Raw genomic sequence first — 27164 nt, forward strand, 5'->3', positions numbered from 1 at the left:
CCATATCAGACCAGGGATTAAAATAAGAATTTCAGCTTTGGTTTTGATTTGACCAGGACAGTGAATCAGGTGAACCCATAACTTGGTTTTTTATCTGTATTGTGTGTATATTCTACATATAAAATGTTTTATTCCCTGCCCCGTTTTACAACTCAAGCATATATACTCTCTCAATACCTGTGGATAATTATCTGAAAAACATACCTAATTTCAAAACAGACCATAAAGTGTGGATTAATCCACATTTTGGCACTCGAGAGTTGGGACAGATCGGTGTGTGTATGGGGGCAGGGGGAATTTCATCACACACCTGAAGAAAGTCCCAGGTTTGGAGAAAAATTCTGAAATCCCCCCCCCCCCCAAATCCTTACAACATATTGAGCGATTAAAATCCCCCCAAATAACAGAAACAGTGCCCGTAGCAGCTGGGCCTGGCCCAGCCCTGGTGGACACTACACAACTCAGCCAGATTTTTCCTGGGGGAAGAAACTGCTGCGGGAGGGAAGGGAGGGGAGCAGATAAAGGTAGGCCTAACTAATGGGTGGGAAGAAGAACGGAAGTAGGAAAAAGAGAAGATGCAAAAGGAATGATGGGAGGGGGGAAGAGAGAGGCTCTCCTGGCAAGTCCTTGCAAGTTCCCCACTGCTAATTACAATTTTGAAACTACCCAGCTTGCCAAATATTATATTAACAGTGGTGTCCTTTTGTTTTTAATTTTATGACACAAAGAATGTTTAGACATGAAAAATTTTCCATAGAAGAATAAAACATCGGATTTTTTTTCAGTACGCATCTCTGCTGGGTAAGGCCAGAAACCTCACAGAATTTCTTTCAGGCCTGGTCATTCCAAGCACTTTGTGCTGTGTGTCATCTCTAGGAGCCTATTTTCCTTTTGTGCCTGAAAAGGACTCATAACCCTGAGCTCGGGTAGATCACCAGGTTAGCTCTCAGCTGCTCCCCATGAATTCCTAGGCCAGATTGAATGCTAGGTATCATTTGAGCAAATAAATAAAAGAGAAGCCTCTGTTCGTGGGGCTGCAGATGAAGGATCAGGACAACAAATATGAACAGTAGATAATGCCAAAACCAATTCTAATAATTAATCTCATATGTTTCTGTTAAAAATTATTCTAGAATTGTGCCACAGCAAGGAAGCATGAACTTGTAAGAAAGGCTGCCAGAGTAATTTTAATTAAGCATATGTTTCATTTCAACCAAGCATGATTATAGATGATTAAAGGGGAGGAGGACCCTCATAATTGCAAAGACAAGGTTGAAAGCAGCAGAACAAACAAGTAGCCCCATGTAACGTTTCCCAATTTTGTGATTATGAAATTTATTATTTGTAAAAGAATCAGAGATGATTCTCCTTAGAAACCATGAAACCCTTTGTGCATATATTATCCTCCTTTTGCTGTCTTGGACCAGAGCCACGCTAATATCCTCCCCATATAATATCACTAATGTCTGTAGGTCATTTTAATAAATGGAACTTGTGTTTCTGAATAGCTTTAGCTTTATTAAGTTTTGCTGCATGCAGGCAAAGTATCCCAGAAGAAGGAACGACTCATCACGGTAGAAAATGTCAGTGATGCCAGGGTCTTGTGCTCAAAGTTGCATGGTGTATTAAAGATTAGTTTGCAGTTTCACTTGCCCAACCCAGTCAACCTCCGCTGTTGTCATCCTTTTGTTTGATTCTCAAAGCTCTGCAGTCAAGGCAGTGCTTTCATTGCTCTGTTTACAAGATCCTACATGTTGCTAGAATGTGGCAATGTAATTTGTAGGCTCAGGTATTACAGCTGGGTCTCTCAGCCACATGCATCTTCACTGTTTATAGTGCAGGTGGGTCTAAAATACTACTTTACATCATACCACTGTATGTATTTGTGCAAATTAATGGGAAACAATAGGTTGGCTTGGATCCTACCTGCTTTTCTGCTCACTCTTTTCTGGTTCTCCTCACTTTAGCTACTGCCCCTTATGGCTTTTTACCTTTTTAAGGTGTAACTTTTTTATTGGTCATGTTGGAGGGAGGCTTCTCTGTTTTACCGGTGGAAAAGTGTGCAGGATACAATTCAATTTACTGGTCATTTTTATCTCATTCCTCTCTGGTCGCTGACTGTAATAAAGAAAAAAAGAAATTCAATTTATGTAAATTATTTTACTGTGATGTTTTGTTTTTATTGTACAAATGGCTTAACAGTGAACCTGTTATCAAAAGGCTCGGAGTGAATATTGGATGTTCTTACTTAAAAAGATGAACTGTTGGGTAACTACAACATTAACAAAATCATGTATGATGATGATTTTTTTTTGTTCAGAAATGGAGATGAAGAACCAGCTTGAACAGTGTCTGAAGTTTTATAATGGAGTATGGGACTGTGCGCTGATGAGCCAGCAAGTGGAATGCCTGAGTGACTGAAGAAAATGGGTGCTAATGCGTCGAACTACCCTCATTCGTGTTCCCCAAGGGTAGGGGGAAATTCTCAGGCACAGCAGACATTCATAGGTAAGTCTTTATATCCCCCCTTATCTATATGTTTCAGATTATGCTATTTCAGAGGCTGTCCTGCAAAATTTGTAACAGAAAGCACGAAATTCAACAGACGTAAGATGAGTGCAAAATTAACAACTAGAGATGGGCACGAAACGAACCACGGAACAGAATTCCGTACGGAATGGCTGGTTCGTTTGCATCAAAACATGCATTCCATGGGAATACATTTTTACGGAACAAATGAATTTTTCCTGCCATTCCGTTTGGAGTTTCACAGACCCCGCGCTGGTTTCAGCCCATCGGCTGAACCCAGCACAGGGTCTGTGAAACTGACAGCCCCTGCACAGGAGAAAGCGGTTGTCAGTTTCACAGACCCCACGCTGGGTTCAGCGATGGGCTGAAACCAGCACGGGGTCTGTGAAAGTGATAGCCTCTTTTTCTGCTGCCCGGGCTGTCAGTTTCACAAACCCCGCGCTGGAACCGGTGCAGGGTCTGTAAAACTGACAGCCCGGTAGCAGGAGAAAGGGGCTGTCCATTTCATAGACCCCGCGCTGGAACCTGCACAGGGTCTGTAAAACTGACAGCCTCTTTTCCTGCTGCCCGGGCTGTCAGTTTCATTTTACATGAGCTGGAATATGAACTTGGGTGCTATTCCAGTTAAGTCTCTCTTCAGTACAACTGAACTTTTCTAGTAAGAGATATTTTTTTTAAAATGCTGCTTTTTCTTATTGTTGGAAAATAACTTTCTTTAGCAAAGCTTTAAGCTAGTAGTAGTCTAGGGCGAATTGTAGTATTTTGATAAATACTGTCACTTTTGAAACCTTCATTTACTATCCTCATTATTTACCTCTCTTAATCTATATGAGGATTGCTGTCTGTAAATGTAAGTTGTATGCATTTTTGCAATGGTGTTACTGAGATATGTTCAATAACGTCTGGAATAATGCTACAGTCTTAGAGAGAGTCAATGCCTGACATTGTTCTGGAGAGGTACAGCCTACTACAGGTATGTGTGCCACTTGTTCATCTTGTGTAATAAATTCTGGCCCAAGGGGTAGTAGCCAGTTGGATGCAGAAGATGGTGAACGCCCCATAAAGGTGGCTGGAACCACATCTCCGCCTCTCTCAGAGGAGATAGCAATGAGGTTGCTCCTTCAAGCTCTTTTTTGGCCTAGATCATTTTTCTCTTCTTAGATCTAGGTCATTTTTCTAGCCGGTGTCAAATCTTACCTTTGGGCAAAATACTCTAGTGTTGGAGGGGCTTGACTCTAAATATTCCTGAGTGAAATGGATTATCAACAACTGTTCCAATATACTAGACTATTGGCCTAGTTTTGCAACTGAAAGGGGGTCTGGTCTCCTTGTATTCTCCGAGATTGCTTGCTTAAGGAGCAGGATCCATGCTCCATTGGTTCAAGTTCTGCTACCTGTGGGCCCTGTGAGATTTATGGACTGACTTATGGAATAATAGATTAGATATCATCACCATGATCACCTGCAAGAGTATTTCAGTTTTGTCTGGATTGAGTTTCAATTTAGTTGCCTTCATCCAGCCAATCACTGATTCCAGGCACCTTGCCAGAACATCCACTGCTGCACACAGTTAGAAGAAAGGTACTACAGCTGGTTGCCACCCATCAATGTCAGTTTCCTTCATATCCCCACACCCTGTGCCTTAACACAGACACCAAATAGCAGGGGGAAAGAAGACAGCCCTGCAGAATCCTGTAGTGCAAGTTCTTGGTCTCCTGGTAGTCCCAGAGTTCTGTGCAGATGCAGTTCCAGAAAATTTTAGGGCTCTGGTCAAAGAGATGATGCTCAAATCCTTTCCCCAAACGAGAGTATAAATGCTTTAGAGGTAGATAAAATTAGGCAAGTTACTTATGTAGTTGTCTGTCCCTAAAAATACCATCAGTACAGAAGCAAAAGTTATGTTTCAAAGCCTGCAACATTTTACAGGCCAGTGTCTCGTGGTCAAAACCCCGTCTTTCTCATTGCTGTCACAAAATAAAAGGTCAGATTAATGTAGGAGAGACACCAAAATCAGGTGTCTCTTTTTTTTCTTCACCTGCGGGACTGGAAGCTAATAAATGCTGGTATTTCAGAAATGAATAGTGGCATTATAACGCCATGATTTTGTAAGTTTTTGCCTCTGGCACAAACTTGAAATAAGCGCTTTATTAAAATGTCTCATTCTTTGACCGTCAGAATTAATAACAAGATTATTTTTGCTTCAGGTAAATCTTGGGTATTAATTAACCCCAAGTCTTGTGAAGGCTTCCTTTTGAAGGTTCAATTACAGCTTGACTATTTTGCAGCAAGTCCCTTTCAGTTCAGTTTTCTTTTGGACAATAGATAGAATGGCTAAACCATGAAGTGAGAAGCTTCTGCATACTTGGGGAAACTTCAGGTATGCAGGAAAACAAAATTTTTGTCCTGTGACAAATGTTTGCTCATAGTGGATTGTTAATTCATTAAGAGTTGCCGTGGCTGGAAGCTTTTCATTTACTATCCTGGATTCTCTTAGAAATCTGTAGGGCGTGGTGATATACATGGGAATGAGTTCTTCCCCGGAGGGAGATCCCTGCATGCATGTTTTCATCACTGTCTGACCAACTTCTGAGGACTCATCAGCTTGATTTCCAGTAGAACAAGGTCTGAGCTGTTTAAGATTAGGCCAGTGGGGGTGATCAGCAGTGAGTGAGTTAGTTTGAATTTGGTTTATTACACAGGAAGCAAGCTGTGGGATGTTTGCTTTCGTGGACCTCCCAGCTCAGATGTGAATTAGTTACCAAGAAAGGGTGTTGCGTAGACCTTCAAGCCTCTTCTGTTCCAGTCTACTGCCACCAACACAACAAAGCATCTAACTAAAGACTAACTAATAGATATATTGTAGCGTAAGTTTTCATCAGACGCATGAAATGTTACACTTTGTTCGTTGAATGCATATACACGTGCACACACTTGCTATCTTGCACACACACACACACACACACACACACATATATATGTATATAAAATATATCACACAGACACACAAGTACAAAGGTGGAGTAGTTATTATTATGAAGGGTTATTATGAAGGACCACCATTCCAAGATACAGATGTTTTGCATTATATTCAGAGCACTGATGAAAATAAGGTCAATATAAGAGTAAATAACCAGTCAAAGCCGCTATAGGGTCTACCCAACTGGTGGTGAAGTGGCAAAGCAGGATGAATAGAGAATACATAACCCAATAAAAAGTAAGGATTCCTTTCTGTAGGATGGTTATTGCTGACTTGAAAAGCCACACCTTATCTCAAACTCTCTCATTGGTGGTAATGATGATAGGTTCATGTCTAAGGGTAGGTGGGGAGACTTACTCAGTTATGGAGAGTAAGTTTAAAACAGGAGGCAGGCCTGGGGAGTCTTTCTGTCCTTGGTGCAGTCTCTTCCTAACTGGACGAAGAACCACATAGGTAAGCTTTATAGCTTGGATTAATGTAGACAACTTCATGTTTGAAATCACTTAGAATAAAAGGAGTTCTCAGAATCTCAAGCTTGTTGTTTGGCTTAAGTGGTATCATCTAGCAGGGTCCCACAGACTTAATTTCACTGTTCCGATGCAGCTTCTGCCTGCTTTTCTCTAAACATTGCTTTTAAGTAAAGTTCTGTCTGACTGGATTCTGGGTTCCATCCACAGTTTTATCAAGTCTACCTACTTTGATTGTATGATTTCTTTGAAAAGACATCCTGTGCAGACCCAGTACCTTGGCAGCAACCAGGACCCAGTACCTTGACTAAGACACAAAGTGGCCTCAGAGTAATTCTTCACAGTAGCTTGTATTTTGATGTTCTGAGTAAAAAATAGTCTTCTGCAAGTGAATTAAAATATTCAGCAGGATTGGGCATTTTCCTCTGTGGAAAGGCACCTGAAAGTTTAAGAAGGGTACAGACGGGTAGAACAAGTGCCATCACTAATATGTGGATATATATCCACCTAATTGGAAGCACATTTGAGACAGAAGTAGTTTTTTCTAGGTCTGTTATGGGGCTAGAAGTATTTCAGAAACTGAGGTGCCGGTGTGACATTTATGGGAGCTAGCCTGAGATTTTTAGACACCCGCTCTGCACAGAATGTCATGTGCATTGAAGCAGTAAAAGCTGAATGTGGTAATTGCTTGTATTGTTTCTTTTTCATCTTTGTGAATCTTGAAGATATTTTGCTATACTGGCTTTCCACAGGAAACTCTGTGAATGGCATACATGGATAATCCTCTGTAATGGAAGAATGAAAAGACAAGAAGACAAATATAGCAAAACCACAGAAAATCACTGGGTTTTTTCCACCATGCAGTTGCATATTCCAGATAGTTTCAGGCCAGTTTCCTTTTTTTAGAGCCAACGTTGAAAAGAGAGGAAACTGCTTTTTATTTTGCATTTATCTTTAATCTAAGACATTGGTTTTCAGCTTGTGGGTTGGAACAGCTGGGTTAGGTTGACTGAAGATGAATCATACCAGCGCTGTTTTCTTTGAGAAGCAGAAAAGATCTAGATCCGTGTGTGTATGTGTGTGTGTATGTGTGTGCATGTTTAGGTTTTCTCCTACTTTGGGTGGTTTAAAGTGCTTTTCATTTTGTTTCGTTTATTTATACTCCCTTTTTCCTCAGTGGGGACCCAGACTGGCTTTCCCTTCTCCATTTTATCTTTACCAAGTGAGGTAGGCTAGGGTGAGTGAGTGTGACTCACCCAAGGTCACACAGCAAACATCCATGGCAGAGTGGAGATTTGAACCTGGATCTCCCAGATCCTAGTTCGACATTCTAACCACTACACCACAGTGGCTCTCAGGAGGCTTTGTTTTTTGTAGTTCAGTCGTTTGCTGTGTTGTCCCCATTAAGTCCAGTGTTTGTTTAAATTAGATTATCTTTTCCACTTTTCAGGAACATCATCCTATTCTCATCAAGGTTATGGCTGTGAATCCAAACTGTACAGCCTTGACCATGGCCAGGAAAAACCTCAAGACAAGAAAAAGAAAAGCTCTGGCCTTGCCACCCTCAAAAAGAAGTTTATTAAGCGCCGGAAGTCTAGCCGGTCTGCTGATCATGCCAAGCAGATGCGTGAGCTCCTCTCAGGCTGGGATGTTAGAGATGTCAATGCGTTAGTGGAAGAGTATGAAGGAACGTCAGCCTTAAAAGAGCTTTCTTTACAAGCAAGTTTGGCAAGACCAGAAGCCAGAACGTTACAGAAAGACATGGCTGAGTTATATGAGTTTAAATATTGTACGGATGTAGATCTGATATTTCAAGAGACCTGTTTCCCTGTGCATCGTGCTATTTTGGCTGCAAGATGCCCATTTTTTAAGACCCTGCTTTCGTCTTCACCGGAATATGGTGCAGAGATTATAATGGATATCAACACCGCTGGCATAGACTTGCCCATGTTTTCTGCTTTGTTACACTACCTGTACACAGGAGAGTTTGGCATGGAGGATTCACGATTTCAAAATGTTGACATCCTCATGCAGCTTAGTGAGGAATTCGGAACACCAAATTCTTTAGATGTTGACATGCGAGGGCTTTTGGACTACATGTGTTACTATGATGTGGTTCTCACCTTTTCATCTGACTCTGAACTGGTGGAAGTTTATGGTGGAAGCCAAAGCTGCTTAGACGAGGAGCTCAGAGCCCACAAAGCTATAATTTCATCACGATCCCCCTTTTTCCGGCATCTGCTGCAGCGCAGGATACGGACTGGTGAAGAAATCACTGATCGAACACTAAGGACTCCAACTAGGATTATCCTGGATGAATCGATCATACCAAAAAAATATGTGAGAGTAATTTTGAACTGTATGTATACTGACTTGGTGGACCTCTCTATTTTGCACAGTAGTCCTTCAGTGGGGAGTCTGAGTGAAGTTCAGGCTCTTGTAGCAGGAAAGCCAAACATGACGAAGGCTGAAGAAGCTATGGAGCTTTACCACATAGCACTCTTCTTGGAGTTTAACATGCTTGCGCAAGGTATGAAACACTGTATTCTCTTCCGAATTTTACAGTCCTTAAATCTGTAGTTGAGTTTAATTTCTTTTAAGAATTTTCTTGATGATATAGATGACTCTCTATTCTGGATGACTCTGGTCAGGCCTGATTCAGATTCAGACGTGCACTTAAGGAGCCTTGAGCACCTACACTTTCCTGTAACAAATCATTAAACTCTTGGCTGGAGGTACCCAAGAGATAACATTTTAGGTTTGTTACCATGTATTGTACACAAGTAATACAATTTTGGAGTCTCTGCTTCCATTTTAAGCCTTTATTAACAAAACATAATTATTTAGCAATCTTAATATCCGCTCAAACAGAATATTATACCCTCCATTGTAATAGTTATATAGATCATTTGAGGAGAGCAATTACATGAGTCCAAAAAGTATCTTGCCCAAAGATGCGAAGGTACAGGCAAGGAGCCTCTTCTAAGAAGAAGCTCTTTATTGGCTCAGCTTGTCATATTTATAAGGTTCCAGAACCTTTTCTTAACAATAGCTGTCTTATCCCTCTTCAAAGACTCCAATTATTGCTAACTTATCTTATGACTTCATACACCAAACAAGGTTACCCATATTTGAAACATCTTGAAACATGTAATAATAGTCCATTCTTGCTGCTACTTATCTTAACAAAATCTGTGTAGAATTAGTGATTAAAAGTTTTTTATATGTCTGAATATCTTTTCGTCCTCCACCAGTGCAACTATCCTTGAATAACATTGCCAGCTTCTTTGAAGTTAAACATCCCTGCCGTTTCCGGATACTCCCTGCTTCTGGGCCTTGGTACATTGTATATATTGATATGGGTTAGATGGCTCTTCTAATCTACACATGGCAATACAACTGTTTAATTCTGTTATTTTATGCCTCTCTCCCTTTGTGGCCTGTCTAGTTATGGGGATGGGCTACCCTGGTTTCTGTTTGCAAAGGCATCTTGTATGATTTTCTTGGTCATATCTAGCAACTGTTTTCCTATAGTTCTAGCTATATCCATGACAGTACTCTAGTAAAATCTTCTCTTTCCTTGGGTGACAATATGAAAGCTAGCATTTTCACTCAAATGTTTAGTCAGAAGGGTGTGTGTGTTGGTCTGCATAAATTAAGGACAAAATATGCTTCCTCCCCAACCTCCCCAGTAGCATTGCTATTAAGAGCTACTGTAGCACAGTGGTTAAGTGGTTCGGCTACAAATCAGCACTCTACTGGTTCGAATCCCACTACTGCTATGAGCTCAGTAGGTTGCCTTGGGATTAATCAACCTAAGCTAGTAATATTATTAGTTTGACTTTATTAAAAATACTTAGTCCATTTAAGGATATGGACAATGGATATATCAGTGGAGACGATATAGTATATATAAAAGAATTTGAATAGGCTTAGATTAAGAGATACAATATATGTATGTTTTAGAAGAATATAGTAGAAAATAAGTTAAGTAATAAGATAGGTTAAGGGTTGGAAAGCTGTTGGAAGTCTATAAGGAGGGGGGAGGGAAAGGGTGGGGGTTGAAATAAATTCAGTAGGAGGGGGAATGTATGTATTAATGATGTACTCACCAATAAAAATTATTAAAAAAAACAAGTATGTTGCCTTGGGTAAGTCACTCCTTTCAGCCCCAGCTCCCCAGCTGTATTGTGGGGGTAATAATAACACTCACTGCTGTGGGTGAGACACTAATCTGTCTAGAAGAGCAGTATATAAATGCAGTTGTCGTCGTTGTTATGGGCTCTCCTTTTGTTCCCATTTTGTTTTTTTCTCGGCATAAAACTCTTGGAAGCGGTCATCAAGAGATTTGGGATGCGGTGTCATCAATATGTGGATGACTCGAAGCTGTCCCTTTCATCCAGTCCCAGTGCAGCACTAATGTTCCAAATATGTGCTCTGGGATAAATAGATTAATGGGATCTTATTAAGTTGAATCTGAATCTGGACAAAGACATGGCACTGTTAATAGATAAAGTTATGCGGACTGTGTATGTGGTGTTGGAAGGGCTTACACTCCTTGAAGATCAGCTGTGTGGTTTTGGTGTGCTGCTAGATCACACATGGTTTATAAATACACAGATGAGGTCAATAGCTTAGAGTGCCTTTTACCAACTTCAGTTGACAGGCCAGCTGCAGCCCTCCCAAAAAAGGATTATCTTGTTTCAATTGTCCATGCTTTAGTAATATCTAGGCTACATTAGTGTGATGTGTTACAAGTGGGACTGCTTAATTTTTTTTTTTTTTTAAACTGGCAGTGTTCCAGAATATGATGGCCAGGTTGCTAATGGACTCACCAGTGAACATGTTCCCCCAACAGACAGAGACATCCTTTGACATTGGAGGAAGCCTTTATCCCACGAAGGAAAACTTAGCAGAAGGGAATCATAGAATCCAATCCACGTTGTTTATAAATAGAACATTGAGCATCTACTGGAATGTGACCACCGTGGCAGGGATGGGCAGCTGCGAGGGCCGAGCGAGGTGCTTTTCGCATGCTGTTGCCGAAGGCCAGTTTGGGCAAAATAATTATATGTTACAGGTTAGGAATGTCACAAACTTAAAAATGATAATCTTTGTTTTTCTTGCACTTACAGGATGAATAGGGTATGGAGTGCTTTAGCAGAAAGGCAGAGATGGCGGCAGTGGAATTGCCAGTGACAAGCTTGGGTCCTGTTCCAGGGTGCAAGGAATTCTAGAACTGGGCAGCATTATCTCATAAGCTGCGTGCTGCCTGCAGTCTTCCAGTGGGCCTTCCTTGTTCTTGGAGGATTAGAGTACATTAGGAACATTAGATAAATGAAAGACATAATAGCAGCTTATGTGAGCGTCTGAAATTCCTTTATGTTTGTGTAGAATTTCTCATCAGCATAGTGTTCATATCAATTCAGAGTTTCAAATGTCTGCCTGCAGAGTGTTCTGTAGGAGCATTTATTTTTCTGTACTTAGCTACAAAGATTTGTTCTTCAAAAAATCTTGCTTAGTATTGTTTAGTGCTTCCTTTAAAAAGAGGGCAACTTGATAATCTATTGCTTGCCAATGGATGAATGAATACGTTCTTTTTCTCCCCCCCCCCCCACATATGTTGTTGTTGTGAACAGTTTTGGTCCACTCATTTTCATTATTGGTAGTGATAATTTGGGGGTTTAATGCAGTTTACATGCACAGTGTGTGTCACTTGTATATAGAACATGTAATGCTGATTTATTGGTGCATAAGATTGAACAACGTCTATTGTTTACGGAGGAATTTTGACATGAAGGAATAGGGAAATGGCACAAAAATAGTCTCAAGTTGATTTTTTTTCAGTAGCATAATTGAGATGCAGATTTTCTGTTTAAACGAGAGATGAGAAATTAATAACATCCGAACCTGCCTTAGGAAGCTTGTTTCACTCCTGTGTCTCAGTTTTTTCTGGCCTTGTGTCAATGTATTGTTGCTGATTTAATGGTTAATCCTGGCTTGGTCACTGTCCTCTGCTTATTTCTAATGTGAATCCCCCTCCCCTGGCTTAACCCTGGTTTAGATGGCAGCCTGGTAATTCTGGGACATGAAGCTAAGCCGTGATTAAGACAAACAAGGAAAAAGCAAGTATTTGTGCTGTAAAACAGAACAGGAGCCTGCAGCTCATTCCCAGTGTCTTAATTGTGAGTAAGAGATCAGTAGTTCTAGATCTTCACTAGACCTTTGTAAGAAAAATGAAAATAAATGTGCTTCAGATTTTTCAAAAGTGGTTAAACGAACTCAGTAATGAGCCCTACTCCTGCATGTTTCCTTTAGGGCTGCAATCATATTCTGTTTCTGTGTGTAAACGGTCTAAAAAGAACTAGGTACTTAGATGAAACCTTATTTTCTGAATTTCATATGGAAGCATTGTGATACCTTGAAGAAGACTGGAGTTTTTAAGAATAACTCTAAGCAAATTAAGAGTTGACATAATTTCCTTGACATATTGGGGACATATTTGGAACATTTCAGAACACTAAGAAGCTTTTAAAATCAACACACGCTAGCTATTGCATTTTAAAGTACAACACAGGAGGGAATAATGCCCCAGCATATCAAAACACAGTATTTTAATTCAGCTGTAACTCAAATTAAATTATGAGGCTAGAGAATTCATAGGATCACACACACTCTAGCGTATCACACAGTTTTGTGGCAAACCATAGCTTGCTGTTGTCGGACTGGCAAAAGTATGGTTTGTGCTTGCTTTTCAAACTAGTTCTGAACTCGGGGGCAAACCACTGTTTGGAATCCTGGTTTGCAAGGGTTAAATCAGTTTGTGCAAGGTTTGTGGCTCAGTGGTAGAGCACACCAGGAAACCATCAAAAACAGAGTGGGAAGAGGCATGGGGGAATGTAGGAAGTGCACCACTGTGCGAGCTCTGCAGAAGAGCCCATGCAAGGGGAAAGGGGTGGCATATGCTGACTCCCCCCTGAGTCCTGGCCTTCCCATTCTACATCCCACTCTGTTCTGAAGTGTCCCCTGATCCAGAGGAGCAGCATTATATAGGTGGGACACTGGGAGTGTGTGATTTTTTTTTCTGTTCATAGTTCCCTGGATTTAACCCATAATAACATAAAGCAATAATTAAAGCTTCATAATTTATCTTGATTTGAAAGACAAAAAAAACCCCAGTTTCTTTATAGTGATGACTGCTTCACAGTGCCATCTGAACTCTTTGCCCCACTGCCCCCTCCTGCCAGCAAACAGGATCACATGTCTCTGGATACAGTTGTTCAAATTCAGTATTTCTTAATTAATAACATCAGCCTGCAGTTCCAGGAGGGGAAGAGACCATTATGAAAAACACCCAGATTTGAATTAAGGCAGAAAGGGACAAAATTGGAATTCAGTGAAATGTCACGAGTGCTGGTTTGGAGAGCTGCTTCCTGGCAATTCAAGAAGTAAAACAATTCAAGATGGGGAATTACTCTTCCACCTTTGCCTTTGTGTATTCTAAGATGTTGTTAGTGTGATTACATTCTGCTGAGCTGTGTTATCTGTGTTTATGTTCATAGAAGCCTTACCCAAAGTGCTAAAGATAGCAGATGGGCAGTTACTCTTAATTCTTACCTTTTAAGAGCAAAATAGTTCATAGGAACAAGAAAATGCATATTTTTGCTCTTGTTAAAATGATTTCTAGTGTTAATAATTTAAAGAGCAGTTTCCTGTTTCCCATGTTATAGGCTACAGTCATAAGTTTCTGAAGTAATAGAGAACCAGTGTGGTGTAGTAATTATAGTCTTGGAACAGGATCTTGGACACCCAGGTTTGAATTCTCACTCTACCGTGGAAGGTTGCTGGGTAACTTCAGTCCAGTCACACACTCTCAGGCTAACCTACCTCACAGGATTGTTGTGAGGATGAAATGGAGGCAAGGAGACTAGGAGAGCAGTGTAAGCCACTGTGTATTTCCATTGGGGAGAAAGCTGGGGGATAAATGAAGTAAAGAAATAAATACGCCCTTGAAGTGACTTTTGACAGTGGCATAAAGCAGCTTGTTGCGGGGGGAGAACTTCAGTGAAGCCAATGATAATGTAGCAGCTTGATCTATATGGCAGTCAGGGAGGATTGGGGGCTATGAATTTATTTTTTAGAGAAGTAGGTTGGCCAGAGAACAGGGTGACTAGCATTAGTAAGAGCTGATGCAGAGGGAAGAGCAAGTATGATCCCTGGAGAGGCAGCATAAAATCCTCTAAATAAAATAAATATGTGGATTGGGAAGTGCAGGGAGAGAAGAGATAAAGGCTGTTGAGGCACAAGTCAGCAATTGTCTCTTTAGTCCTCTGACGAGGTTTGCATTCAACTCATGGACTTGGAGTGGCATCTTCCTGTGTTAGAAATAAAGTGTATCGAAATCACAACAGGGCAAGGAAGGGTAGGCTTGAACAATATTTATTGTGAGTCTGATCACCCATTTCCCAGAAAGAGGTATGGAAAGTGTAAAGTTGTGGTCTTCATGTGTAATGGAAACCCGGGCCCAGCGGGACATATTATCATTCCGCCGGGCCTGTAAGACAGAGCTGTTCCACCAGGCGTTTGGTGATTGAAGGGGGCGGTGCCATGTCGGCCTCCCACCTTTGGGGTGGGGAAGGTTCTCCCCACCACTGCACCTTGTTAATTTGTTTTATTATTTGTATATTGATTTTAGTTTTTGTTTTTATCGATTTTAATTGTTCACCGCCCAGAGCCCCTGGGGATGGGCGGTATATAAATTGAATTAATAATAATAATAATAATAATAATAATAATATCATCGTCAACATTTTCATCATCAAGATGAGTCTCATCTCCCATGGCTCCCTTCTAGAGTAGAAGGGGAAGGTGTGACTAAATGGTAGAGTACGATACACATTTGGATGCCCCTATTTCAACTCCGGGCAATTCCAATATTGTGTTGGAATATTAAAAAAGCAAAAATACAGAGGCTATTTGGTCCATTTGTGGCATGTTTTTGTTCTGATTATAAACATATAATTTTTGTACAGAACTGAAATAAAAGTTGCCCCAAACACCATGGACTTCCATATCTTAAATACATGATCAACTAGTTCCGTAAGCTGTAATCATTTCCTTGTATTCCTTTCAAAGCATAAATGCCATGAGCAGCAACCCATCTGTGCATGCCAGGTCTAGATGCCCTTTTCAGCACTAGTTTTCATCACTAGTTGAATGTGTAGCTAAGATTTCACAGAGTTATAAATGAGGGCTACTACTTTTCTGGTAGTTCTCATAGTGCATCTTTGGAATTGCATTTTTCATATTTTGATTGGGATTCAACTGGATACAGATGTACATCCTACCCTTGGTGAGGCAAAGAATAGGTGTTTTAAAAATGTTAAAATATGCACAACTCTTTTCAGTAAATGAGCAGCAAATTGAAGGAAGTTTGATATCCCTCTCAGAGTATACGTACTCTGATTTTGGTAACCTTCAAGCAAGTCTCTGACCCTTGCTTTCTCATTAAAATTAAAATTCTCATAAAAATTAAAATAAGAAAAGGCCACTTCTTAATATACCAATGAAGTAAGAAAAATAGGGGGGAAATAGCTTTGCAAATGCAAACTTTGATCTTGGTTCTGCCGTCAGAATAGGTCTTGAAACAAGGTTGAAGGAAATGGAGCCATGGAAAAGCAGATCATCTTGGTTTAAACATTTTTATTGCATTCTTCTCTGGAAAGCTGAAATTGGAACTGTTATCATGGAAACTATGGTAGCAAACAGACTTGAAAGATGACCTCAATCTCAGGAGATCAGATAAATACTGTTGAAAGATTATAGTGCATTCCTGTGACCCTGCTACTGAACTCCTTTCCTGTTACCATTCCTAGAACAGTTTCTAAACTCCTTCCTCCCCCCAAAGCTCTTACATTCCGTCAGCAGTTCTCGGGAGCCTACTGTTGAAGAATAAAAGCTATATTTTTGGCATCGTTCACAATCGGGTTGTGTATAATGGACTTCTTCCTGGACTACTTTGCTGATTATCTCCACCATGAGGAAGTCACTGGGATCTCTGCTGGGATCCACAGAGCTTTTCTGGACAATTGTTTCCAGCACAATAATGAATTACTGTAGGAGATCTCGTCTTCTCAAACAGGGCTTCTGTTGTGAGATTATTTCACATTCACTGCATTGAAGCTAATGTTTTGCTGCTGCAAAAATGTGATTGTATGGATGCCAGTCATGACAGGTTGGGCAGCCTTCTGTCAGGGGAGGCATGCCCAGGGAGTTTGGGACATCCAGGACTGAGAAAGAACAGCTGGTTAGAAAGCAAGGCAGTTGGACTTTTTAACCTAGAATAAGGCGGGCCCGTGCCCTAATTAGGACAGAAAAATATAATGGTGAGAGGAACCAAGTTCCTGTCACTCTACAAGGAGGCTTCAGTACTGTTGCCCTAATTAGAGAAAAACCTTCTGTCCATTTGTGCAGAACACAAGAATACCCTGGGCCAATTTACTCAGCAGTTGGCTGTTAGACCAGTAGTGAATACTGGAGGTGCCGAGAATAATGTTGTAAGCTGCTTCACTGCTCATCAGGGAGAAAAGTGGGGTATAAATAATGAACTGTCATTATATACCAAATGTAGAGACATCCTGTAATACAGGGATTTGCAGCCTATTTAATCCTGAAGTGTAACTTCAACTGCAGTTGTTGCCAGTGTTTCTGTACAAGAAATTTGCAAGGTAGCCACATGGGCTTCAGCTTCCTCTTTGGTAAGACACTACAGAACAAACACCCTTGCCTCAGCTGGTGCAGCTTGCTGGTTCAGCTTTCGGCTGCAGGGTATTACAACTAGCAGCAAGTTAAATAGCCAGCCATTCATTCCCACCTAACATAGGAGAGATTGCTTGTGCACATCCCATCCTAAAATGCCCTCCCCTCAAGAGCAAAAAGGAACACGGAAAGTTCCTTCTACTCAGAATGCCCTACCTTGGCTTAAAGGAGAGCACTTATAAAATTGGATTTTCTTTCCTATCTGCCCTGTTTTTTACTATGTTTATCACCTTCCAGTCATTTTCAGACTTGTATTTTTGGACCTGGCTGGTTTGTCCTTTTAACACTTTTTTTTCCTAACATTGAGTTGTTTTTTCATGGCTTGGAGAAGCTCACAAACTGAGGAGGAGGTAGGAAGCTTGAAGTCAAGATTGCCTTGACCAAATGGTGGGAATCACCCATACTAAGATGGCTTTCTGTTCCTCAGAACAGAAGGAACTTGCATGGTAAGTCCTTAGCAGTTAGCATTGGACTGGTACCTGAGATATTTTGGGCCAGTCACATACTCTTGACCTGACCTTCCTTATCGGTTGGTTGTGGGATAAAATGGCGGAAGATCCATGCATGATTCCCTGAGCACCTTGGAAGAAGAGTGGATAAAAATGCATTTAGCTGGGTAGCAGCGCTCTCTCTTTTCCTGAGGCTCTGTAGAGGAGGGGGATTTGCTTTCTGAAGGATGGCCATTTAGTGCTGGCAAATTTGACTATGTCAAACAGATAGAAAATGAGGAAAACTACATCTCTGCAGAGACTTGCAGGTGTACTGTGCTAAAGGTCAGATGAAGTAGAAGCTTATGGTCTTGGATTGCACGGAAAAGCACGAAAGCATTTTAAGTTTTCCATGTGCCCAGACAGGAAACATCTTGTTGAAAAACGTGACACAGAATCGTTTATTAGCTGCATATACTTACCCTCTTTGCTTCAGAAGTCCTTTACAGCCAGATAGCCTTACTAAACATGTGGAAGAATTCCCTTAACAGAGCAGCTGTTTTGCTTGAAATGCAGTAAATGACCCTGCAGAGCCTCAAGCCCACATTCTGTGATTTAAAGTTTCAGAAGGGCTGCTTGAAGCCCATAAAGGGAGGGACTCCAGTCAGAAGTGGCCTCTGGAATCTGTAGGCAAACATTATGATGGAGATAGCATTGTTGCTTGAGAATGTAACGAAGTAGTACTCTGTTTGAACAGAATTCTGGCTGACATCAAAGCCTAAACAAAGCATTGTTCCTGTTAAAGTGCACAATCCCCATGGATGCTGCCCTGAAGAACTATTTGGTGGATGGACCTACAGAGGTGATAAACACAAAAAAGGGCAAACCGTGTTTAAAGACTTGTTTCAATCAATATTCCGGCAACTACATAGAGGCAACAGGGATATGGTGAAAAGTGAAACGGCAGAAAGCAAAAAATAGTACACCTGTAGTAATGCATACCTGTTCCGTTAAAAATGGCTGAAATTTCCACTCCCAGATATTAAGGAATATGTAAGGTTAAATAAAACTGATGATCACTATACTGTAATGTTTTCTGAGTTCTTTAAATGAGATTGATTATAAGTTAAACCTCAGATGGTATAAAGCTAGCTTTTGGCACCGTTGTTGTTGTTGTACCTTGAAAGATTCTTGAAATGGAGGATCACTGATTTGATATAACTTGACATATTTTTAAAGGGGAAAGATAGTGAATGTTCATAAATGTGTGCTTTAATCTGACTATTTCTTTATATCTAAGGAACTAAATTATGTATGTATTTATTAAAAGGTGTATATCCTGCTCTTTCTCCCTAATTGAAGGACTGCTCATTGTATAGCTGGAGCCATCCTTTCTTCAAGGGAGTCTCCATTTACTTCAGTGCAAAAGGCAGTTCAGTGTGCTCATATAGAGGCTCATACAAAACACATTGAAGTGAATGGAGAAGCCATGTTTGTATAGCTTGTGACAATACAGAGATTAAATCATAGCTTTATGTTAGATTGTCTAATGTGTTGGGATTTTTAGCACACTGTTGGTAAGTCAGCTTTAGAGTCTCACCTTTTTCTTTTTATTTCTTTTGCTAAACCTTGGGTACACATTTGTCATATTAACTTTCCTCCACTCTTGTGTGAATGAAAAGACATACAGCAGTCAGACTGAGCCCCTTGGCCTTCATTTTAACACTGTTTGATTCAAGAAATTCAACTCCCTCCCTTTAAGTTTCATTCAGAATGTTGTAACAGTAAAATTATTCTGATTATTCCTGACTTCATAGATTGGAAATATATTACCATGTCCCAAATCCCATTTCAGAGTCTATCAGGAGGACAATGAAGGCTTTAGTTCAGTGCACTGCCGTTGAATTCTGTTCCCTTAATAGAAATAGAGTAGCATTGATTTGTTATGGATAATGTCTCTCTCAAATACTACACTTTGGTGTTTGGAAGATGCTGCCATTCTTTTATCTTGTAAATAACTTAAATAATTCAATATGCCCCAACAGAAGCATATTCAGGTAGCACTGAGGGAAGCGGACACATTAGGAATAATTCAATTTCAGGATGGTATTTTAATTTAGTTACTTGGCTCAGAATAATTACTTCTCTCTCATCCCAACTGCACTGATGCTCTGAACTTTTAAATATCTACCCAGTGGCTGCTTTTATCATACCCAATTCAGTGATTAACACAGATGTATTGGAGCCTAATAAAACAATCTTAAATTTATAATACTGCAATTACAGAAGAAATGGTCACTTTCGCATAGTTTCAAATGTGGCTGTGATATGAGTAGCCTCAGTCTACTTCGATTATACCCCATAGGCAGACTTCTGTGTAAGGTCTAGTTTCATAAGCAGTATAACTCTGCCTCATCACACCTTCTGTTCCATGGAGTAGACAATCACAAGCTGAGACATTTTCCATTTCACAAAAGAGAAGGGCTGCTCTCAGAAGAATTATCCTGATGTTCTGCTGCAACAATGGTAGGCAGTTTCACAGATCAATGATCAGAGTAGTTTTCCATCCATTTTTTTTCTCCTCAGATCTCAAGGGCACCTGGATACCGAAGCTCTTCTGAAAACCAGGCCCTAAATATCAGTGACATGCAGGGACTGACTCTTTCACTCACCATAGTCGTCATAGCAAGAATTGACACGGACCACCTCATCTCCTTAGTTACTTGCTGTGCTGCTGTACTTCAGCCTTTTACTGGGTACGAAAGGCCAGAGGAAAGACTGGCATGGTAGTGGTTGAACAGCGTCAAGATTCTGTTCCCATGTGTTCACGTTATCCCTCCCCTTGAAAGCCTGTGAACCCCACCCACCCCTTCACCCTTGGAACAGACAATGCAACAAACTACCAGCAGTGAAGTGTCTTTGGCAAGGATATGTCTTGTCAGCAAGCTGCAGACATGTTGCCTTCAGCAGATGGGGCAGTTTGACCATATTGAGTAAACAGTGATATGAGGTTGGCATGGCAAATTGTGCTCCAAAGGAACCTGACCATCTGTATATTGTCTGATTGCGTCACGATTTCTGAAGTACCAGTCATGATAGCTTGCTTGGCAAATCAGGATCTGGCATGTAACATGTTATATTACTAGGTCATAAGCAAGAATAAAAGGTAATAATACCAAGGGGTTTTGTCCATGGATGACCTAGTAATCATAATGACATATACTGGCTGCTTAAGATCATCACTGATCTAAGTAAATGTCATGTCTAAAAGGATGTACATTGGCTAACTAGGGGTGTCTGGCTTATTTAGAATTTGTAAATTTCTCAAGACTATTTTTTCCTTTTAAAAAGCAGCACTTTATGCTGCAACATTACTTGTCTTCAGGGCTCAGTTCAACTCAGTTTTAAATTATCAGAAGACTTTCTGTTAATTTATAGGAATTTGGACTATAAAGTTCTCCAAGTAGAATTTGATCAAAGCGCTCCAATCCTAAAATATTCACTCATAATCCATTAATTTCCATGACATTTAAGTTGATTGCAGTTTTCAGTTCATTATGTCCATTTGTTTTCCAGTGCTTTGGGCAGTTATCTACAGCAACTGCTGTGCATGTGACCATGTGTACACTTTTGCCAGGATGTGGTTGTGTTCCCCAGAACTTCTTTTGAATGTGGGAGAGACTTTTTAGCCCCACCCACTTTTCTCAGAGTCCTGTGTAAAACATTATGCATTAGCATGGACAGTACTAGTTAAAAGTAAAAATCAGCAATATTTTGTCCATGCTTGGTCTGTGGTTAAATTTTGCCCTGTAACGTTCGTTGTGTATATCAAAAGCAAGGATGCTTGAACACCCACCAGTTCTGCTCATCATTTGTAAGCAGCTAGGTGATTTTTTTTTGCCAAAAATTTCACCTGTTTGCAAGCAACTTGGCTCAGTTTAAGTAACACTGTATAGTTCAAACAATACTACTGTGCAGTCTAATTGGTAAGATCTCATGCATACATTTTTGTCACACAGGCCAATGGTAGTCCTAGTTTCCCTCTTCCCAACAGACCTGTTGTCACTGCTCAGCTGCCAGTAATATAAATTGAGCTAATTTATTGATCAGCTACTGATTATACATTGTTTAAAAACTTTTTTCATTTGATATTTATTATTTTGTGCATGTGCATTTTTGCACAGCCTTGTGAGACTCATAGTGCACACACCCACAATCACACACACATGATTTAAGTTCCTGACCCAACTATGTATGTTCCGGGGGGGGGGGGGCGGAGAATCAATTTCACCTGGTGTGCTGTTGCAAAAGCAACTTGCAAGGGAGAAGGAAATGAAACACGATAGCTACTGTGCAGTTCCAAAGCTATTTTGCAGCTGCTCAAGGCAGACCAGGGCAAGGAAATCAAGGTTTGGCTTGCAGGTGTCAAACATGGTATGTTTGCTTGCCAGACATGTTTGCTACTAAGTTCGCTGCACTCCTAATCAAAAGGGAGAATGGTGGTGATTGCCACTTTACCTAGGCCCTTGGGGGGCAGCGTCATGCATTTCTGTACCATTGTGGGCAATGATACAGCAATACCTGCTACATAACAGCATCAGGTGCAACCCCAATACATATGAGCTTCTGTGTTCTCACGTTCCTTAAGTGGTTTATGTGTCCTCGTGGATGTATTTCTAACACGGTCAATGTAAATGTTTTAAATGTTTATACTCTGCCATTGAAAGCAGCAAGTGTCCTTTTAGCACTGGATACCCACATGGAGCCCAAGTTTCTGTTTCAGTTGGGTAGGATCCTGTAACTAAGTCTGTTCTAGAGAGAGGAGTCTTTTCAGCAGAGTGGATCCTATGGCAGGCAGTGCAAGTGAAAGAGCTTACAGAAGCATATATTACCATTTGCCTAGCAGCCGTCTGTATCTCCTGAGAGTTGGGAAAACTTTGTGGAAAAAATGCACCATGGTAAGGGGATGCAGTAAAAGTGGAGGACTGAAGTTTACCACCTCTCCCCTTAGAACAGAAAGCTTCATCCACCATGTGTCCTGCATACAAGGAAAAGGGAGGCTGTTTTCTTGATTTCCCCCTTTTCGTGGCACCCCCCCCCCCATTGTCAGAGTGCAGTTTGTTTGCAATGGGCCCTGGCCCACAGGATTTTGGGGTGTGCACTGGTGGTAGCTGGTGGTAGGACATGGAAGGGAAGATGCATCTTTTGTAACCTCTTTCTGCTTGTGATAAAACAATTCAAGTTACGGAGTCCAATTTTATGGTATTTAAGATTTTTAGCTTGTTTGTTTGGTGGCTGGTTACATTTTAAAACCAGCTTGATTTCATTCTAATTGAAACATCAGAGGGATGGATAGATAGCCCAGAGCAAAAGCATTGACATTAATACATCGTGGTGCCCTCAGAGCCGCTACTGTGATACCAGAGTTGTGGATCAGTGGAGCCTGAATACTGAATAGTCAAAAGGGCAGTGTCTGAAAACAGTGTTTACTTCAGTATATGAAGCACAAGGCAACTGTGTCTCTGCTTGTCCCTTTATAGTATACGTTTTACCAAAATTGAAGGCTGCAACCGGTTGGGGCCATCTTTTGTGACAGCACTACAAGTTCGCTCATGCAGTAAGAATGGAGAATTTGGCCTGTTACAGTCATGTTATAATTATGACATTTCAAAGAAATTGAACTCCAGTAGGGAAGCTGTTTGAAAGCAATGACCTAATTTTTTCTTTTGCTGCAGCAGGCTGTTTGTGTTGCAGGAATGCCTGGCTTTATACAAATACTAATGATGGTTGGCGGACTGTGTCCCCGATTGCTAATGCTGCATTCTCGCCTGCCCATTGTTGCCATATTGAAGCTCCTCCCCGTGTTGTGCTTTGAGTTTGCAGTGCCTCTGCCCTTCTGACCCATAATTGTTTCATGTGCAGCACTTTAGCTCATGCAACACATGTGGTTATTGCCGTATAAGAAATTTAAAGGCTGGTTCTGCCATAACATTTTCCTCTGCAGGAGTGCCTTTGCAATAATTTCCAAAGAACAACAGGCATGAAAGGTGAGCTGGAGTTGAAAATCCTCCTGGATTTCTTAGGAAAGCTTCATAGTGGGGTATCTGGCTCCTGTTCATAAAAGGATGGCTATAAAGTTCCCAGCCTGTGTAGAATGGAACCAGATTTGGATTTCAGCTGAGAACTTTTTAATCACCTCTCACAGATCTTTCCTGAGAAACCACATGGATTTCCAGTTCTACGATAGTGGCCAAGCTCTGGATAAACTGAATCTATTTCCTGAATTTTAAACATGTTTTTCTCCAAGAGCAGTTCTCATACCACCTGGCAAATCACTTCTGAAGTGGAGGAGGATTTTGAAAGAAGGCTATGATACAAAGTGGACAGCCATTTAAAGAGAGTGTCAGAAATTCCGCTGGGCTAGTGCAGGCCCCTTGGGTGGGTCTGAGGAGCTTTTTGGATCCTAGCCAGTGTCTTCTATGTATTCCTTCACTGGAATCTTTCATAAAGGCCTTTAGGAAAAGTGTTTCACTGGAAGAACGGAAGGACCTAAGCAACGTCTGGATAATGTTGACAATGTTAAGGAGAAAACTCCATTGTAAAGCTATAGCTTTGTACAAGTAAAACGTTTGGGTTGTCATGAGATGTTGCATTTTTTAAAAAGCTGCTGAAGTCTGTAGTAATTCAATTTTAACACAGCCCATGTCTAGGGGTTGTTTTAATGAAAACTGCACACAAGTGGTTGGTGAATGTTGGAGTTGGTGCGGTGCTGGTGGAAGTGCATTTATGTTAATCATGTGCTGTTGTGGCTTGGATCCTCAGAAGCCTTCTAGGAGACAGAATGTGAATTTCTTGCCTACTGTTACAGTCCCAAATGCTCCCTGTGGGAGTGAGCAGGAGTGAGGAGGTAAGGAAGCCACATTCTGCAGGTAGAAATCCTTTGGTCTGTAGAAGCACTCTGGTTGGTCCAAGGCACTGAGTTCAGATGTGCTCACATTTTGTACATGGGCATACACTTTTGGATGTCGATCTCCTATGCCTTGAGAAATCCCTGTTCTGTTTGATTTTGAGAGACCCAGTTTGATGTAGTGGTTAAGAGTGGCAGGACTCTGGAGAACTGAGTTTGATGCCAGCTGGGTGACTTTGGGTCAGTCGCAGCTCTCACAGCCCCATCCACCTCACAGGGTGATTGTCATGAGGATGATAATAACGTTATCTTCAAACATCAGAATTATTCACAAGTATGGACGCTTGTCTTCATGGATTAAAATTAGGGCTGAGTTTTGCTTTTCACTTTAATTAAAGTTTTAATAGGCTACCTGTCAGCCATCAGTGGATCCTGACGAAGCATAAGTGAAAAACATTGGGAAGTAAAATAATCCAACAACTCAGCATCTAAAACAAGTAAAGCAGGATAAGATATACTCTGGCTGGAGGGGAGGCAAAAGGATAAAATAAAGTCCCATGACAGCCAGCTAGTCAAAAAATGCCAAATACATGGGGAAATAAAAAGGTTTAACCTAGTACTGGAAAGTAAGGAGGTTGGACATCATGAAGATAACTGGTTGTAAATTATTTCACAAATGAAGAGCCACTACAGAAAAGACCCTCTCTCTGGTGGCAGTCTATCTTGTTCTGAAGATAGGGGCACACAGAGAAGCCTCCACAGCTGTTCATGGGCAGGTGTATATAGTAGAAGATAGCCCTTTAAGCATCCTGGTCCGAAACCATTGTGGAGTTTTAAAGATCTAACAGTCAGTTTTGTTTGTGCCCAAAAGTGAATCGATGACTTCTTTAAGAACAGGAGAGAGAAATTTCTGGTAATTTGTAATTTGCTGTAGTCTAGCAACAATTCTGAAACAGTGGAAGTCTTTAGACTTCAGAGACAGTCCCCTCTTAAGGTGCATTGTGATGATTAATAAACCTGGGTAAATCCCATTGCTTATGAAATGACTGCAGCTGGTGTACTAGCCAAACCTGGGCCACAGGTGGTACATGCTACAAAGAACACCCCAGTTTCCGATATAATCCCAGATCTAATAGCACCACCAGGGTACAAACCTGCACTTTCAAGAGAGAATGGATCACCAGGTGAGAGCAGGTTATTTCATTAAATATATCAGCATTACAATTGACCAGCAATACCTCAGCCTTTTGTCAGGATGGAGCTTCAGTTTGATCCTCATCCAACCCATTAGTGTTCTCCAAACAAAGGTTCGGAACTTCCACAGTCTCATCTGATTCAATTGAAAAGGAGTGGTAGAAAGATGTCTTGTCAGTGTACTAGTGACATTTCACCCAGAATCTCAAGATAACCGTTCCCATTGGCTTCATCCAAATGTTAAACAGCACAAAGGACCATCTAGAACCCTGCAGAACCTTTTATCAGAGACAGTCCTTCAGTGCCATCTTCTGAACTGATTGCAAGATAGAAATGGAACCACCAGAGTTTGGTGCGCTAGATAACCATCTCAGTCACCTAGTTCAGGATAATACTGTGGTTTTTATTGAAAGATGAGGTCTGGAAGAGTAGATAGGAACTTTCATTCATAGAACAACCAAGTCAGTTCAATCCAAAACTAGGTTGGGACCCAAATTGAAATTTATCCAAGGAGTAGCACAGCCACCACTTGCTCAAACACTCAAACAATTTGCCCCCCAAAGGGAACGTTAGCTAATGACCAAGAATTGTTCAAATTGTACAGGGGGAAGAGTTCTTCAGGAAGGACCTCCTGATCACCGCTTTCAGGATGGGTGGTATTGTCAACCATCCACTACTTCCTAAATTTAACTGGGCAGTTTCCTTTGAATTAGCCCAAATGGGCATGGGTCAGGCATTAATGTGGTCAGCTGGCCCCGTCTGTCAATCAGTTTGTTCACATTTTTAGGCTGCAGGTACTGAAATTTATCCAAGCAACCTGTGATCACTCTGATCTCTGTTAACATCTTGATACTGAACCCATAATATGTTCTTACCTATGTTTAGGTCTCTGTCATCTGCTGCATTTTTCCCAGCTCTTCAGTAAATCAAGGGTCCAAATGAGCTTTGTGGGACAGGAAGAGGATTTGGGAATGATCATATAAACCACTCAAGTCATCTCCAAATATCAAAGATAGACCAGTGCAATGATAGGATGTTGACTATGTCATTTGGAAACCCTTAGGGCAGTCAGGAATCAATCAAGACCCATCAGCCTCTAGACGCAGATCATTCTAACAAGTCACCCATTCTTGCAGAGGCTACAAAGGCCCATAAGTTTAAAACTGCCCAAGTAATGATCATTCTATGGCAGTGAGATAGGAGATTTCTCCCATTATCAAACCATCTGATTTAATTTACATCAGAGGAACACCAGACCCAGGAGTATGACTTGTACTGTGTGTAATCAATGAAAAGATTTGATACAGCCTTTTGGCCACATTCACTGAGGTAGACTCAACAAGAGTGTTCAAGTCCCCTAAGACAAAAAAGGTCAGGGACCTCAACCATCAGTCAAAGGCCGCTTCCAAGATAAGAAGATTAGCAGGGGTACACCACAGACTCTCCACTCTGTCCTGTGCTTCCAGCATCTGGTACATGCCCTAAAGATAAGAGCTTTGCTTGGTAAAGTACCTAGTGAGGGTGATGTTTGCTAGATGAACCACTGCTTGCTTTCTCTGTGCTTATCAAGGCTGATGCAGCACTGAGGAATCTGGTGGACACAACAAGGATAGATTAAGCACCCACCACCTTGCTTCATCCAGCTCAAGTCAGTCTTCTCAGTCAGGATTAAGTCCTGAACAATTTGTTTTATTCTGTACTGACCTACCTGCCAACCATTTTAGACATGATGGCTTACTGACAAAAAAAGGCTGTTAGGGATTTTCTCAGATAGGAGAAGAATTGGAACGGAGGACAACAATAAATGTCAGTCACAATGACCTACCACCACCATCCCATCCCTG

The 27164-nt window shown here is 41.0% G+C and overlaps 1 protein-coding gene across 1 annotated transcript in view; it reads left to right on the plus strand.

Moving 5' to 3' along the window:
* Positions 1 to 27164, plus strand: part of BTBD7 (BTB domain containing 7) — an 86469-nt gene that overhangs the window by 29510 nt on the left and 29795 nt on the right. Inside the window, exons 2-3 of the mRNA XM_054971490.1 lie at positions 2321 to 2508; positions 7424 to 8503. Of these exons, the coding sequence (XP_054827465.1) occupies positions 2427 to 2508; positions 7424 to 8503 (1162 nt within the window). The 5' untranslated portion in view covers positions 2321 to 2426. The remainder of the gene's footprint in view (positions 1 to 2320; positions 2509 to 7423; positions 8504 to 27164) is intronic.

This window comes from Eublepharis macularius, chromosome 2, assembly GCF_028583425.1.
Source record: "Eublepharis macularius isolate TG4126 chromosome 2, MPM_Emac_v1.0, whole genome shotgun sequence".
NCBI classification, from domain to species: domain Eukaryota; kingdom Metazoa; phylum Chordata; class Lepidosauria; order Squamata; family Eublepharidae; genus Eublepharis; species Eublepharis macularius.